The sequence below is a fragment of the Genypterus blacodes genome, unplaced genomic scaffold (genome assembly GCF_046128005.1).
Source record: "Genypterus blacodes isolate CSIRO-AG114 ecotype Tasmania unplaced genomic scaffold, CSIRO-AGI_Gbla_v1 ptg000003l_1, whole genome shotgun sequence".
In the NCBI taxonomy this organism is placed as follows: Eukaryota; Metazoa; Chordata; class Actinopteri; order Ophidiiformes; family Ophidiidae; genus Genypterus; species Genypterus blacodes.
In genome coordinates, this window is record NW_027466817.1 from 10,289,124 (window position 1) to 10,304,480 (window position 15,357).

General features: G+C 45.5%; 1 protein-coding gene across 4 annotated transcripts in view; it reads right to left on the reverse strand.

Annotated features, from left to right (window-relative positions):
- dock10 (dedicator of cytokinesis 10) overlaps positions 1 to 15,357 on the reverse strand; it is a 57,098-nt gene that overhangs the window by 14,677 nt on the left and 27,064 nt on the right. For all 4 annotated transcript variants that reach the window (XM_076141647.1, XM_076141624.1, XM_076141630.1 and 1 more), the window contains exons 3-33: positions 14,761 to 14,850; positions 13,796 to 13,878; positions 11,965 to 12,037; positions 11,581 to 11,724; positions 11,289 to 11,423; positions 10,374 to 10,560; positions 9,490 to 9,575; positions 9,283 to 9,366; positions 8,986 to 9,144; positions 8,638 to 8,889; positions 8,426 to 8,548; positions 7,509 to 7,591; positions 7,310 to 7,432; positions 7,147 to 7,226; positions 6,553 to 6,740; positions 6,384 to 6,449; positions 6,164 to 6,256; positions 5,788 to 5,911; positions 4,912 to 5,033; positions 4,713 to 4,796; positions 4,060 to 4,152; positions 3,782 to 3,900; positions 3,211 to 3,280; positions 2,514 to 2,627; positions 2,337 to 2,408; positions 2,103 to 2,249; positions 1,874 to 1,957; positions 1,425 to 1,521; positions 1,260 to 1,292; positions 812 to 990; positions 255 to 371 (exon numbers count right to left, since the gene is read on the reverse strand). In XM_076141647.1, the coding sequence (XP_075997762.1) occupies positions 255 to 371; positions 812 to 990; positions 1,260 to 1,292; positions 1,425 to 1,521; positions 1,874 to 1,957; positions 2,103 to 2,249; positions 2,337 to 2,408; positions 2,514 to 2,627; positions 3,211 to 3,280; positions 3,782 to 3,900; positions 4,060 to 4,152; positions 4,713 to 4,796; positions 4,912 to 5,033; positions 5,788 to 5,911; positions 6,164 to 6,256; positions 6,384 to 6,449; positions 6,553 to 6,740; positions 7,147 to 7,226; positions 7,310 to 7,432; positions 7,509 to 7,591; positions 8,426 to 8,548; positions 8,638 to 8,889; positions 8,986 to 9,144; positions 9,283 to 9,366; positions 9,490 to 9,575; positions 10,374 to 10,560; positions 11,289 to 11,423; positions 11,581 to 11,724; positions 11,965 to 12,037; positions 13,796 to 13,878; positions 14,761 to 14,850 (3,504 nt within the window). The remainder of the gene's footprint in view (positions 1 to 254; positions 372 to 811; positions 991 to 1,259; positions 1,293 to 1,424; positions 1,522 to 1,873; positions 1,958 to 2,102; positions 2,250 to 2,336; positions 2,409 to 2,513; positions 2,628 to 3,210; positions 3,281 to 3,781; positions 3,901 to 4,059; positions 4,153 to 4,712; positions 4,797 to 4,911; positions 5,034 to 5,787; positions 5,912 to 6,163; positions 6,257 to 6,383; positions 6,450 to 6,552; positions 6,741 to 7,146; positions 7,227 to 7,309; positions 7,433 to 7,508; positions 7,592 to 8,425; positions 8,549 to 8,637; positions 8,890 to 8,985; positions 9,145 to 9,282; positions 9,367 to 9,489; positions 9,576 to 10,373; positions 10,561 to 11,288; positions 11,424 to 11,580; positions 11,725 to 11,964; positions 12,038 to 13,795; positions 13,879 to 14,760; positions 14,851 to 15,357) is intronic.

A 15,357-nucleotide genomic window follows, 5' to 3' on the forward strand; every position in this document is an offset into this window, starting at 1 on the left:
ACGCAAACTGAAAAAGAGAAGAAGAGAATCTTGTGGAACCTGGAAGTCCCCTTAATCACCCATCATTTATATATTTGATGTTTTTGTGATTTAGATTTCAGGCCCATCATAAAGGCTTGTGTTGCTTGTTACTATAAATGCCACAGCCTATTCTATTTTCCTTTTTCAATTTGCATATCCAAAATCTCCACAATGCAGCAGACAGGTATCATGTCTGAGTCTTTAGAGAGCCATGTAGTCTCTGTGTCTCTTACTTGGTCACTCGAAGTGAAGTAGATGGGAAAGAGGTCCCTGAGGAAGAATCGAGGCATGTTGTCCAGGATCAGGCCGTACAGAGGCAGATAGAGAGACGCAATTCTCGCCTGCTTCTCCTGGAAAAACAACCAGTGAAATTGATGAATGAAAAGTCATGAAAAAACCTGTGTCTTCTTTGACACTGAAGTCTCTGCTGATAACCGCCTTGTAAAAACACAGTTAAGCTTCAGTATCTAACTTGGCATGGAGCCATTGGGTTCATTCAAAGGCCTACAGACGTGGTGAGTGAAGATCAAACATCTCCAGAATGCTCCAACTTCTACAAAGCAATGTTCATACGTAAATTACCAGAAAATCATGACGTTTTCCGCATATTTTCTTTAATCTGATCAAATCTCCCATCATGGAGCCTCACACAGCTGCTTGGAGCGGTCACACAGCGTGTCAGTGTGGATGTGTTTGCATGAGTCACACGGGGTGTCTCTCTACAGTGAGTTTGTGACTCAATGTTTCAGCTTTTAGTCCCATCCCTGTGTAAACTTTAGGTTCTGTCTACCTTGGTGGCGTAGCGTGCGTCCAGAGAGTGTTTGGCCATCAGGGTCTTCAGGGTGGCCAGGGCCAGGTGTCTCAGGTCCTGCTCATCCTGTAGCGCCAGCCCCAGCTCCCGTAGCAACAGGCCTGTTAGGAAGTGCTTCCTGCAGAACTCACCGGTCAGGTTGTACTCGGGCACGGACACTAAGGAGGCAGGAAGATGGGAAATCCACGTTTTAAAACGAGATGCACATGGTCGCAATCATGTCAATATTTGCCTTGTCCAGAGAGTCTGTTTACTGTAAACAAAACAAAAATGTGTACCACATGATTACAACAAGCGAATACTGGGACGAGCTCATGTACCATGACCTTCGTCACGAGCACAAACAAAGGTATCATCGTACCGGGCGGCTAAACATTTCTTATAAACACAAACACAGCCACACAAAGGAACTGAGGAACATATTTACCATGAGCGCTCTGTGGTTCTGGGGATACATGGTCTGATATGGAAAAATTAAATGAGAGAACAAACACACATGGAATGTTAACGGACAAATGAGTGTGAGCACTACCGGGATGTTCGATAAGTGACACAGACAGACACACACACACGTAAGCGTCGCAGGACTCACCCGAGATGCGAGCGGAGGGAAGCGGCAGGCTGAGGGGAATGTAGTGCTCGTGGTTACACACCTCTCTCAAGAAGTCAAACTTCAGCTCGCACAGGATCTGACACACAGAAAAACGGTAAGATGTATGTGTTTAGTCACATCCTTGATTTATTCATTCCTAATTACAGTTGCGGGGGATAATTAACGAAACAACTGCGCTAATTACACAGCGCCAAGCTAAATAAGCAGCGCAACGCTTTCCTTTATGTTAATTAGCGCATGTGTGTCCCATTAGCAAGATGTTACAAGGTGTTACATACGGCATCTCAGGTGAAATGAGCAGGTTAAAGAGCCATACTGCTTCCTCTGATGTCAAAGTCAACATGTCTGACAGGCAAAAGAATCCAAAACAAAGAGGCCAAAACAGGCTGCTGCTTTGTAATGCGTGTGAGTGTGTGCGGCGTCTTTACCTTGCTGTCTGTGGCCGTGATCATGTTGATGTAGTTGCTGATGAGTTTGAAGGTGAAGCCTCGGTCCATCAGAGTGAAGCAACGCTGCAGAGAGACGGAACGCAAGAGAGGGATCAGACCAAACAACAGAGAGAGGAATCAATAACAGGTTTGTATCCTTCACAGGTACTAAATCTAGTCCATTTTAATAAATAATCAGACAAATCTAGACATAAACGTTTGTTCCCACCTTGACAAAAGCCGCCACCGCTAAGTTGGCACTGCGCGTCTCCTCTGTCAGGTCTTTGTTCTTCCAGAAGATGTGGTCGGACACCGTCTCCACCAGGGTCTCCATGCGGCTCAGGTAAGACGAGGGGAAACGCTGCGGCCTGGGAAGCTGCAACACACAGGCGGAACTTGGAAACGTTGAACAAACACACTAAGCGGACTGGCGTGCTCGTCAAACTGGAGCTTGTCACCTTACCTTTAACTTGTCAGAGTCGACCAAGTGCTGGGCCATGGACTTGATGATGAGCTCAAAGAAGAACCAGGAGAACTGCAAGGGTCAGAGGTCAAAGCCAGTGCAAAGTCATTCTACTCATCAGTTTGTGATGGAGTCTCATTTTTCATTTGTGAATAAATACAGACGAGTGTGACGCACCCGTAGGATGTTCCTGACTGCCGCCTGCTCGTTGCTCTTCAGGTCAAAGGTCATCCCCTTAGCCAGCTCCTCGTGGACCGTCCTAAAGCCGTGAGCCTCGGACTTGAACACGAACTACAAGCAAACAGACGAGGTGAAGTGAATTTGAAGTACAAACATACAGAGACGTACATACACACATTGTTTTACCTGCTGTAAAGAAGATTTACCCATACGCCAGTTTGAATAAATCTATCCTGAAATCCATGCCAATCCGTCACTATGGTAACCCTAGCTCCATTAGCTCTTCTTTAACCCCTCCCCATCCCTGTTATGCCTTGGAGCGCTGCAGTTTTCCTTGATTGTGGCCGACATGAAACAGGTCTTGTGGTTTCTCTTGCTGAGTTTTGCCCTGAACAAGCCGGCCTTGTGTTTCTGATTGAGTGGGCTGGATGTCCTAGTTTGCCTCCTACTCAATCAGCCTCTCTTCTCCTTCTTCTCCTCCTTGCTCCTTGTCTGTGGGTGTGTGTGTGTGTCTGTGTGTGCATGTGCACACTGTTCTGGGCGCACAGCCCGGGCCACCCTCCAATTGGACCAAACACACACACACACACACACACACACACACACACACACACACACACACACACACACACACACACACACACACACACACACACACACACACAGATACACGTGTCCCTCTGTGTTATTATACCTTGATATAGGAATGCAGGTAGTGATCCAGGTTTTCCTCGTGGCACTTTGCGACAATGTGGATCAGCACTCTGCCAACAAAACACAACGGCGAAAAAGTCATCGATCACAGCTTCATCATCAGTACGTTCACATGTACTCAACATTATTTTTCCTTACTGCGATTAAAGGCAAAATGTGATTAAGTTGCACAGGATCAATATGAATCTGCTGCTTTCGTAAACGTGACCTGTTGTATTAATCACAGAATGAGGCGAGTGAAGAACAGCCTGTGGAGGCGGCATACTACTATTAAATTACATGCCTGAATAATCCATTTACTATCACATCAATCTAGGTTTGTTACTCTGAGTGAGCTTACTTCAATTTATGCAAATTTCAACTGCATTACGGTGTATACAAGATGTTTGAAAAAGCAATTGCCTTAATCGGAGTATAATCGACATTTTAAAGTGCATGGAAATCCAAATTCTATCTTCATTGTCTTTAGTTGCTGAATGAAGTCAAGTCTGTTTGTAAATTCGCAAATACAAATTCCCACAAATTTGTTAGACTGTAGTACTGCGGCCTACCTGGTGGTGGCGGTAGTGACCTCATCGTTGTCATTCTGAGTGAGAACCTTGAACAGCTGGTTGAAGAGCACAGGCAGAAACCGGATGATCACTGGGATTCTCTCCATGCTGAGGAGACCCTGGAACCGTGCAGGAGGGGAGCGTGGGAGGAAGAGGAGAGAGGAAGACGTTAAGGCCAGGATAATATCACGCTGATTGTACATGTGGCAACATTCAGCGGCCAATCCCCCCATTTCTGTCTCTCTTATTCGTAGTGGATCCAATTGATTTAATCTGACCTTCAGGCAGTTGAGGAAGTTGGAGGTAGGCGGTAGCGAGAGGTCCAGCTCTCTCTTCTGGCACTGCTGAAAGAATCGATTCAGGTGGGCGTCCTGGCACAGAGAGGTGAAGGATTATTAAACAAGAGAGAGCTCAGAGCACATGAGCCTCCGCAAAAGGCCAAACATGTCCCTCTAACTCTGCCATACAACCCAAAACCTGCATTTCTGTATAAATGTAACCATTAAAAAAACAGACTAAGTGCTCCTTAAAACCTCCCCACAGTAACTTCAACCTTTATTAGTTTTGGAAATACATTATTTGATAGCGGATATCCAGGTTGTAGCTATCCAGATCCAGATCCTACTGATCCAGATCCAATGGTAGCGTGTGTTTTGGGTTAAAGCCTGGCTGGGCTGTCCTGGACTGTCTCTGCTACCATCTAGTGGTAACCTAGTGCTAACTCAGGACAAGCAGTCTGAATGGTTGTCTATGGTCTAAACTTATTGTCCTTTTTTTTTGCTCTAAAACTATAATCCTTGGCCGATGATCCATCTCTCCGCATAATTTCCGTCTTTAACCTTAGACACACACACTAGATACAAACACACACACACACGTACACACAAACAGATAAGGAGAGGTAAGACTGCAGAAACCCGATGGCTCTCACCTGAGTGTACACCGTGGAGATAACGTTAGTGGACAGTTTGAAGATGGCTTTTCCTCCGTCTACCCACTTCACATCTGCTCCATTCTGAGGGGCAAACAGACAGCAGGGGTGTGAATAGCAGTATGAAAAATAATAATCTTTAATACGCTTTTCGGTGTTGGTAGACAGCCCCGCCTGTTTGCCACCCTCTCCCTCTCACCTTGGCATTGCTGGGCTCTTTGACAGCCAAATATCCAGCAGGTAGATTACACGAGACAGAGATGCTGAACTCCTGAGACACCAGACGACCTTCTTTGAGGAGGGGCAGCCAGGAATAACCCACTAAAAACAACACACACATGACCAGGGGTGCACATCAGTTTATCAGCCCATTAGATTAGATTGTCTGTTTGCTTTGGTGGACAAAAAGGTCAAGATTAATCACAGCCATCAGCTTCTCTAGCTCCTTTTTGGAAAGTACCTCCATATTCATTCTTTTCATGTTTTGGCTACAGCACAAGGGAGCACTTGGCGTTCAGGTGTTGAATGTGGCGTGGACGCTTTCATGCAATCACATAAAGGTGGAATACAAATCTAACCAAAGTAGACGTAAGGCACGAGACAAAAACAGTTCAAAGCAGCAAAAAAGAGAGGTATTACACACACTGGGCCATATTTATAAAAGCGTTGCATCATGCGAAACGTCCATAATGGTAATATCAGCCCATTCACAAAGCCACCGTGGTTTTGATTTGCACACTAATGCATATTTAAGAGCATGTTTGGATGGCGACATTGACTGAGACATGGAGGCTCGCCAAAGAAAGCTTAAATTTAGTGCAGAGGAGCTGTAAGAGAGGAAGGGAATAGAAATAAAAACAGAAAACAGAGACAAACAATTTGGGGAAACGATCGCAGAACACCTCAATGTTGTCACGCGCGCAAAAGAGAACAAAGACGCTACAGGAAGTCTTAGCACACTTGGGGCTCCAGAGAAGAATGAGGGGAACATTTAATCACTGATGGGACATGAAATGAAGCTCTAACTAGAAAACATTCTGCGATCTTTAAATCACAGATCTTCCACCGCTCCCACCTGGAGTCTCCAGGGCCTCTTTCCTCTTGGCGTTGGTCTTGGCGTTAATGTCACAGGTGACGTGGTAAAAGGAGAAAAGCAGGTGATGTTTTTCATGAAGCTGTGTGGGGAGTTCGATCTTCACCTGGGGACACAAATAGGGAATTAAAAATATCTGAAGCACAGGGGCGAAACACTGCCATAGTCCTACATACAATGAAATTCTTAAGTATTAAGAATATTACTAGCAGTGACATGTACTTAAAACGAACACTTGTTATCTTAAAGTGTTACATTAATTTAACCTTGGGTCTCTTCAGGTTTTCATAAGTCAAAGAGAAGCAAAGGAAGAAGGGAGGAAAAAAGGACATAGGAGAGGTAGAAGTAAAGGTAGAACCTCGTCGTAGAAGTCGGGGTTCTGAGAGTGATGTAGGACGGTGGAACAGGCTGCTGTGGTAAAGATCGGACCTCCTGGCTTGCCGTAGATGCACTACACAAACAGTAGATGAAATAAAAGCAAATTTAAGAATCGTTCTAACTCGTCCGACCACACACAGGGCTTAATTTGGGAAAGTTTGTTTCAATGTCCAATAATCACAATTTGAGCAACACTTCACCTTCAGAGGTTTGGCAACTTCTTCATCTGAGCTGCGGAACTCCACGTAGACAGCCAGGTTACGAGCCTGCGAACAAGGAGGCCATTCATTCTATTGTGAATAACTGCCTCCACACTCACACACACACACACACACACACACACACATGGTGAGTGATACGGTACGTTACCTTAGCAAAGCTCTTCTGGCTGTCGTACTTGAGGTGTTTGGGGTAAACGTAGATGTGGTTCTTGTAGACACGATGCGGCTGTGTGAACTTGATGGTGTCCTGGACGAACTCCTCCATCTCCAAGGTGGGCTGATGGCGGCTCAGCTCCTCAAAGGGCTTCACCGGTACGTAGGATGAAGTCACACAGTCTAGAAGAAGAAGACGAAGCAAAAGTAAAAGAAAATTAATGTCTTGTTTCCAAAGCAGAACTTTTTTGGCATTTCTATGCTCTTAACTAGCGGAATGAAAAGACAAGGGGTTACCACAGGGAGGGTGGGGCCTATTTACACACTGCTCTGTTGCACTGTAGGATAACTGAATAAATACAATTTGTCTTTTACTTTGATCGCAGTGGTTTCTGGGAAATCTGCCCATTCCAATTTCCCAGCTGCGCGTGAAGGATCTACATGAATGGGACAATCTAGGATGTGAAGCAGTCCTCAAACAACACCTTCACAGGATACATCCCCTGACATGAGACACAGCTTATAGGAAGGGAGGGGGGGAGGTAGAAGGAAAGCAGAGTGGGAACATTCTGGGGGAGAGGTTGCATACTTGGATGCTCCAGTGGGACGTAGTCTACTGTGATGTCGAAGTTCCCAGGGATAGTCTGCAGTTTGCTGGTCTTCTCAGCCCTGCAAACACAAACATCAGAATGACATCGCTGATCTCGGAGAAGTCTGAGATTTACGGCGTCTTTAAAGCCGCCACGTCTCACCTCCTGTACTCAGACACCAGCTTGATCAGATCTTCCGTGGAAATCTTGTTGCTCTCCTGTTTGAAAAGAGGTGAGAAACGAGACTCTCTGTCCAGAGCGCCGTGGTTGTCCTTGAACACCGACCTGTAACAGACGGAATGAGGCGTGAGCGATGGCTGCCGGGTGGCCAAACCGTGTGAGCGCAGGGAGCTCGACTGACCTGATGCACCAAGCGAACGGCATGCGGTACTTTCCCAGTTTGCTGCAGAACTGCTTGTTGGATCTCAAAATCTTCTGCACAGTCTGAGACATAACCAGCGAGACAGACAGGAGAGGAAACGTTACCAGAAAGCCACAGCTGATATTCTTGAATTCCGCGGGACGTAATGAGCCCTAAATTCGAGCCGACGCAGAGGGAGTGACAGATAAAATCAGAGGCTGTTTAATCCGGTAACCCTGGCAGCAGGTTAAACGCCTGGTGATTCAATTAACCATTTAAACAAAGACCGCATGGAGCCGTGCCAGCCGGGGGAAGCCAGGAAACATCTTGGATGGGATCTTGGAAAAACTTAATTTCCAAACCATCTGACTGGTATGCAGTGATGGAGATAAACTCCAGCCTTACAGGAAAACCATTTTGTTAATGTCGTGCTGTTAAACTGTTTGACTTGATGAGGCCATTTCCCTTACAATGAATGACCCTGACAGCGTGTTTCAGAGGATTGGATTTTCCCAGAATGTTCCAGAAGACGAGACACGAAAAAACTACACAACTAACGCCACGCCAAATTACTGCCAGAAGAAGAAGCTCATTCATAAAGCTTCTCCCATTACAGACTTTGATGTTAAGCCAGCAAACATCAGCATGTTAATGAGCTGATACACATGGACGACACGCAGTACTGTAAAAACACTATAATTCAGTACTTTAGTATGTTTTGGGGGAATTGGGAGCGTATAAATATTTCACTATAAATACAGAATAAAATGCATAATTTGACTTGACTACTTCAGTTAAATGCAGACGAAACGAGGATGCAATTTAGCCTCAACGTCACATTAAATTTGTTTCCAGTGCCACATAACATAACCTGTAATGATGAAGTGTCAAGGCGATGAAAAATGCAGGGTTCTAACCTTGCTGGAGTCTGTATTCTTGATATAAGGCTCTGCTCCACACGCTATATTTCCCATCAGCACCTTTTCCACTCTGGCCACCATCACAATGTCTGTGTGGGGGTTAGTCACTGAGAAGATGGCCTGCGTGGATGGAACGGGACAGACACACTGCATTAGGAATCAAGACAAGACAAGACAAGATGAACCAGAATGTAGGCCATGTGTTGTACTTGTTTGGGAAAGCACAGCCAGTGCTCCAGATCCAGGCTGAGGTAACAGTCTCCCGGCTTCTTCTCAGCAGGGGAGCACAAGCCGTTCTCCAGGCCCGGTCCGAGGCCTGACCCGGGACCCCCTGTGCCGTTACTGCAGCTGCCAAGCATCTGGCGCACCGCCTCGTGGTTCAGGTCCACGTGGAAATCTGCAGACACCTTCCTCCCTTCACGTACGTCCAGCAGGGCAATCGTCACAAAGAAAGGTTCAATCTGGTGGAAAAGGGGAAATGAAATAATAATGAGGAATCAAACACATGAGGGAGGTTTGAGTCTTGGTCTGAAGGTGAACCAGGGCGTGTCGCTCACATTGGTGACGGGTCCAGTTTCGGTCTCGTTGACGCAGTCCTGCAGCATGAGGTTGAAGGATCGACAGCTTATCATGAACCTTCTGCCCAGCTTCTCCTCGAACGGACGAACTGCTGCACCGTCGGCTGAGGAATGCTCTGCTCGTGGGCTCCTCAAAACCTGCAGAGACACACACAGGGGCACAGTCCAGGTCAAATTCATACGTGGACCTTTAATAAAGGTTTGAAAGACCCTGATCAAGCAAAAGGCAAACGTTTTGGCCACACACACACACACACACACACACACTATACGTACAGGAGTGTCTGGGTCTAGTGAGAACAGATTCAGCCTCTCTTCTCTCCTGGCAGAGCGAATTCCCTCATCTGTCTCAGAGATGTACTGAGCGTGGGGAAGAGAGACAAATCAAAACAAAGACTTACATGTTTGGACATTGTTGTGCTCAACATTAGCAACATTTCAAATAATGAAAATATGATGCTTCATTGAGAAGTGTTTGGCAACCTTGGCTAACTCTGGATTGATGCCGTTCTCCGTTGTCTCCTCGTTCTCAGGCAGGCAGCAGTCAGTCAGCGACATGTCAAATACATCTAAAAGGAGAACAAACGCAATCAAGGCTCTGGGGATTTCCTTCTTTTTTATGAGTGATGAGCGCCATATATATTGAACGGATGGGAAAGTTTATCCAAGAAGTCAATTTTCCCAAAGGTCAAAGGGCCATGTCGGTCTATTTCCACACTAATCTGACTGAGTTGACGTGTATCCATCTCTGGCCAGCATGTGACTCCATCTATCACAACCATGAATAATCAGGCAATAACGGGTTTTATGTGCCTGCAGCAGCTTCTAAAGGCCACGCAGGAGAAAATGTCTCCTTATCGTGAGGTCACCGCTCGCTCTCGGCTTGATTTAGAGGCACGTTAACGCGCCACAGAGCCGTGATGCGCTGAGGCCATTACATCATTCTTTTACGTTTCACTGGGCAAAGCCTCAACACTCTGTCAGTGCGTGTTACGTTACGGGCTGGAGTCCCATGCCCAAACTCTCCTGGGGCTGGCACATAAATAAGGTTTAGTACTACTGATTTTGCTCCCATGAAAATGTTAAACTTCCAAACCAAAGTGGTTGGTGTCAAGTCCCGTTTTCTTCATGTTATGTTATGGATGCAGCCAAAACCCAGCAATAACTCCTCTTTAAATATATGGCAAGATGACAGAAAAGCTTCAGTAAGTTCAGACAGAGAAGAAAAGGTTGTATATTTGGTTGAAAAATCATCCCTCACTTAATAAACACCCCCTTTTCTTCTCAACCATCCATCTTTTCCTTTCCCCTCTCTGTAAAACCAATGTAGGATCTTTAAAACGCAGCAGCAGAGGCGGCCTCCTCACCTTGGCGGTGGTCGGTGAGGTCTAGACTCTTGCGGTCCGGCACAGGTCCGTCGTGAGGACTGATCTGTAGGATGCGGGTCAACGTGCTGATCCACTCCTCCATGTCCTGCTCGCTCTCGGCAGCCAAGACAAAGTACGTGACCTCGTTCATCTTCAGCTCAAAGGCGTGTTTCCTCAGACGGTTATTCTGGATGTATGGAGAGGAATAATTAGTTTAGTTACTGTATTTGGATTCTTCAAAGTAGCTCAGTTCCCACATGCCCATTGATAGAGGCTAATGGACGTATTTATCTGTCATAAGCCAAACAAAAAAAGCCTACGGCAGCATCCGATCTGTTCCACTACCTCAACATGGCTGATACCACAGGGGTTCTGATCCCTTCAGAACGTGAGGTCCAGAGCATTGTCTCTACGGCGCAACGGAGTCATTTGTTTGTCTAATTAGTTTGTCTTTGAATACAGAGTACGCGCTCCTAAACTCGCTATGCCTCATTAGCTTCAGCACAATTATTCCCCCGAGCCTTCAAATGTGTAGCGAGGGCTGTTTGTGTGCTGCTGCAGCAGGTGTCTCTGCTCTCTGCTCTCTTTATATACGCTATGGTGCCGCAAAATGGAACCCATGCGGAGACAGGCGACAGCAGAAAGACAGATGGACAGGGACTTACTGTCTCTATATACACATCTATAAACTATATGTACCGTAAAGTGGTGAAGCAAGCAGCAAAAGATCATAGCAAAGAACAGACAAGTCCTTCACAACCAAAACATGGCAGCAATCGCATTAAACCTGTTGTAAGTAGTAAACCAGTGAGTTATCCAACAAACCAAAACTGAAACTTAGACCAACTACAGACTTTAGTCCTCTATTGGTGATACCATTGGGGCGGAACATCCAACATCCAGATGAAGACCCACCTGTACAACCCCTGTGCAGGAGTCTAGGAAGATGCACCCTTTGGGCTCCTTGGAGATCTTCTCGTCCTTGTAAAAGTTCATGATGTAGGAGTTGTCCGTCAACTGGGTGAGCTGAAAGTACCTCCTCTTGAATGACTGCATAGGTGGAAACAAAGGTCGCTTATAAAAGATTAATCTGGTTTATTGATTTTGACCCAAAAACTTAAAAACTCAGTTGACATTTACCAGCAGGTGAGAGTGACAAAGCAAGACAGACAAGGGGTGTGTGTGTGTGTGTGTGACATCTCCTCACCCTGACTGTGATGCTGTTGTTGACCGTACTGTTGAAGTTGCCCTTGTACAGCCAACCTGAGCGAAACACGCCGATCCCTCCCCCTCCTCCACCGCCGCCACCGCCTCCCCCACCTCCTTTGGACGAGGACAGGGAGGTGGTGTCCTGTCAAATATTGTGCTTCTGTTAGCTCAGGCCATCAGATGATCAGTAAAGAGGAGGAGATTCTCTTGATAAAATACATCTTATGATGATTACTAGACTTTTACTATTTTGAAACAGTACAGTACATTTATTTACATGTTCAAATTAATCTAACTCCAATCAGAAAAGGGAAAAATGCGATTCTATTTTAGTAATACATTCCACATTATGAGGGCATTAGAGAAGGTCTTCATTACAGACCTCATCCTTGTCCAAGTCTTCATAGTCGATCTCAAAGGAATGGGAGGGCAGCTTCTCAGCTTTGTACAGTTTCCTATAAGGTCATGAGGAGAGGGAGAGGAAGATACTGAGAAGAACGTGACATTACTAGAGAAGCCTAATGATGGAAAAGGAGAACATCATTTGGGGGGATTCAATGTAATCCACAACTGCAGATGATTGTGGGTGGCGGACTCTGGTCCAATGGTCAACAATAGGTGGTCCTCACGAGGGCCTGCTCTGCTGGTTTCACAGGCTAGCCCATAAACAGCCTTTGTCTCTGTGCTGTGAGCTGAATAAAAGCAGGCTGCAGTCTGAGGAGGAGAACACTGAAGCCTCCCTCTGCTAAAAGTCACACAGTCGTAAAACCTAACAGAAATCTGTAAAGGGGACAAAGTTCAGGGAACTCCTGGCGTTTGTGGGCTGGACACTGACACAAGGAAGCTAATTTTAGCTACATAACAAAATAACAGTGATGACAGTTTAGCAACTCAAAACTCAGTGATCACTCCTTCAATTCTGCTGGGATTTCTTCTGTATTCTTTGCTTAAAGTGATACTCCCAAGATTTAACAATTCGATGATTTTCGGGGAAAATTGCATCCAAACTCAGTGTTTTGGTATTTGTATTTGGTATACGTGGACTTTCTTGCCTCAGAAAGTCTTTATCTAGTCTTATGACCTCTGACACTGAAACGTGTGCAAAAAGTTCTATTCAGGAATCCAGGAGATCTGTTTGACTTTTATTTTGGAGTGCATAACTTCTATGTTTGAGCAACCATACATAAAGGACTACAGACCTGGTAAGTGAATGTCAAATACCTCTAAAATGCTTCAACTTAAACAAAGACAAAGTCACTGACCCACTTCAGATGTAATTTTACCCAAATCATGGAGCCAGCGGATCATTCGAGACCAGAACATCTGTCAGCGTGCAGCTTATGGAACAATGTCTTTGGCCTGATTGCACTCCATCTCATTTTTAACCTATAGCACATCTGACATGGTAGCTTATCCTGGGTACCGGCCCATAGGTCATGTGAACTGACTGAGGGAATACAGTGGCAACACATGGGAGAGAGGAGGGACATTCCTGTGGTATCCAGCAGGAACAGCAGGACGGCCCCGGGTCAGGCTCACTGGGACAGACAAACCTCTGCTTTAGTGACTGACGGCCTGACTAAATAAAGGCCAACTCACTCACTCACTCACTCACTGACTGACTTGAATAAATGGCCGATCAACTGGAGGACCAGCTGACTACGGATTGCGAGGATGTGAAAGTCCACATCTGTTAAAAGTGTAATGCTCTTTGAGTAAACTCCTCTCTCACTCAACGCCAGCCTCCATCTTGCTCTTGTTTCCTTCTCGTCCGTGTAACAAATTGCAGTTAAACTTGATGTTAGCGGCGGCCTCACTTTTGGTGTTTTATGAGAAAAAGAAAAAAAGGAAAGAAAAAAGAAAAATGTGCTGAATGAGTCGCAAAGTCAGCAAACGCAGGATCATTACTTTGGTATTTTCATTACATCAAGCATAACAAAATAAAGTAGTGCTTTATGGTATGGAATATTGTGTTTCATTATGACCTTTTGACCCTGAAACCTCTGTAATTTTTCATGGATCTCTCTAAGGACAATAGGCGCGGCTTCCAATAACCATCGTCTCAAGAATACAAGCCCATGAGCTCACAGTGCGTCACACAGCTGATTTCTTGCATTATTATATTCCTGGCTCCATTGTTGTTACTTCAGTAATCAACATAGCGAGTACATAAAGTCACCGCACGCAGGATGGGGAAAGTACTGTTGTCTTACCTGGGCAGCAGGCGGTAGTCTCCAGCGTACTCATCATACTTGAACTGGACCACATTCAGCTCAGAGTTGTAGTACCTACAGGCCTGGAGGGGGAGATGTGTGATTAAATATTAACTCTGTTAAGTAATGGCCTCCGAGCCAAACGTTGACCTGCGGCAACGCGGATTCCTGCAGACGATGAAACGGCAACGGCAAGATCAGACACGAGCTCTCTGCAAGCCTACTCAACGATTCACAGACCATTAGATTAAGAGAACTCAATTAAGAATCTGCCTCCAAGGAGTCTACAGGAAAGATCATCTTGATATGTTTATGGATTATGTGTCTGTGTGTCTGATTGATTAAAGCTCTCAGATGATTTCAGACAATTTCACATCCTCCTCTGTGTTTCGTTGTCGCCACTTTAGAAAGGTCTTCTCTGTTAAAGATGTCAGAAATCATAGACGGAGCAGATTATTATCAGTATCAACCAGACATACATACACACACACCCCGCACCCACACACACAGACGCACGCGCACACACACACCAGTTCAGTCTCCAGTGAGCTGTGGCAATGCTGTCTGGGGAGTTTCCGTCCACACTGTTATTATTTCTTTAATAAGCCCTTGAGAATAGGAACTGAACACACACACACACGCGAGAGCGCGCGCGCACGCACACACACACACACACACACACACACACACACACACACACACACACACACACACACACACACACACACACACACACACACACACACACACACACACACACACACACACACACACACACACACACACACACACACACACACACACCTGCTTTATTTTAGGCCGAGCACAATTCCAACAAATTCCGACCAAATCAACACAAAACATAACAGCTTTCACCCAATAGCCCAATACACAGAATCATGCATGTGCAACACACACACACACACACACACAGACACATCTCCACACATTAGGCAACGTCTCACCTGTCTGACCAGCAGACATTCGGCCTGTTGCTCTGCTCCTTCAGGAACAGTGGATTTGAGAGTGCGTCTCTCCTGAGGCAACGTGGACACCTGAAGGATAAAGAGAGAGAGAGAACAAACGAGTACAACACATGTTTATCATCATATGGGAACATAATAATAATAATACTATATGTTTCATGCCATGTGTATTCATGTTATTTATGTCAAACGATCTGATAAAGGCAGAAATCCCCCCTGGTGACCTGAACAGCAGCTGAACTGAATGTAAACAAACTGTAACAAATGGATGATGGCGTAAACACAGCCTGCAGTTTATTCTTTACATAAGCACTCATGTTTAAGCTCCATAACGCAGTTTGAGGTCCTCTCAGTTTCTCGCTCGACTTGTTCAGATTAGAATAATTTTCAAAATTCATGACGCCTGCAGGATGAATTGGAAGGAAAAGCAAAGTATTAGGCAGTAAATTAACTTTATAGAAGTTCCCTTGGCCATCTCCATCGCAGCAGTTAATGGAGTGGTTCTTGTATTGCGAAACCGTGATCCATAACACAGAATTAACATTTAATCTTTGAGGTGGTCATTAGTGTTCTACA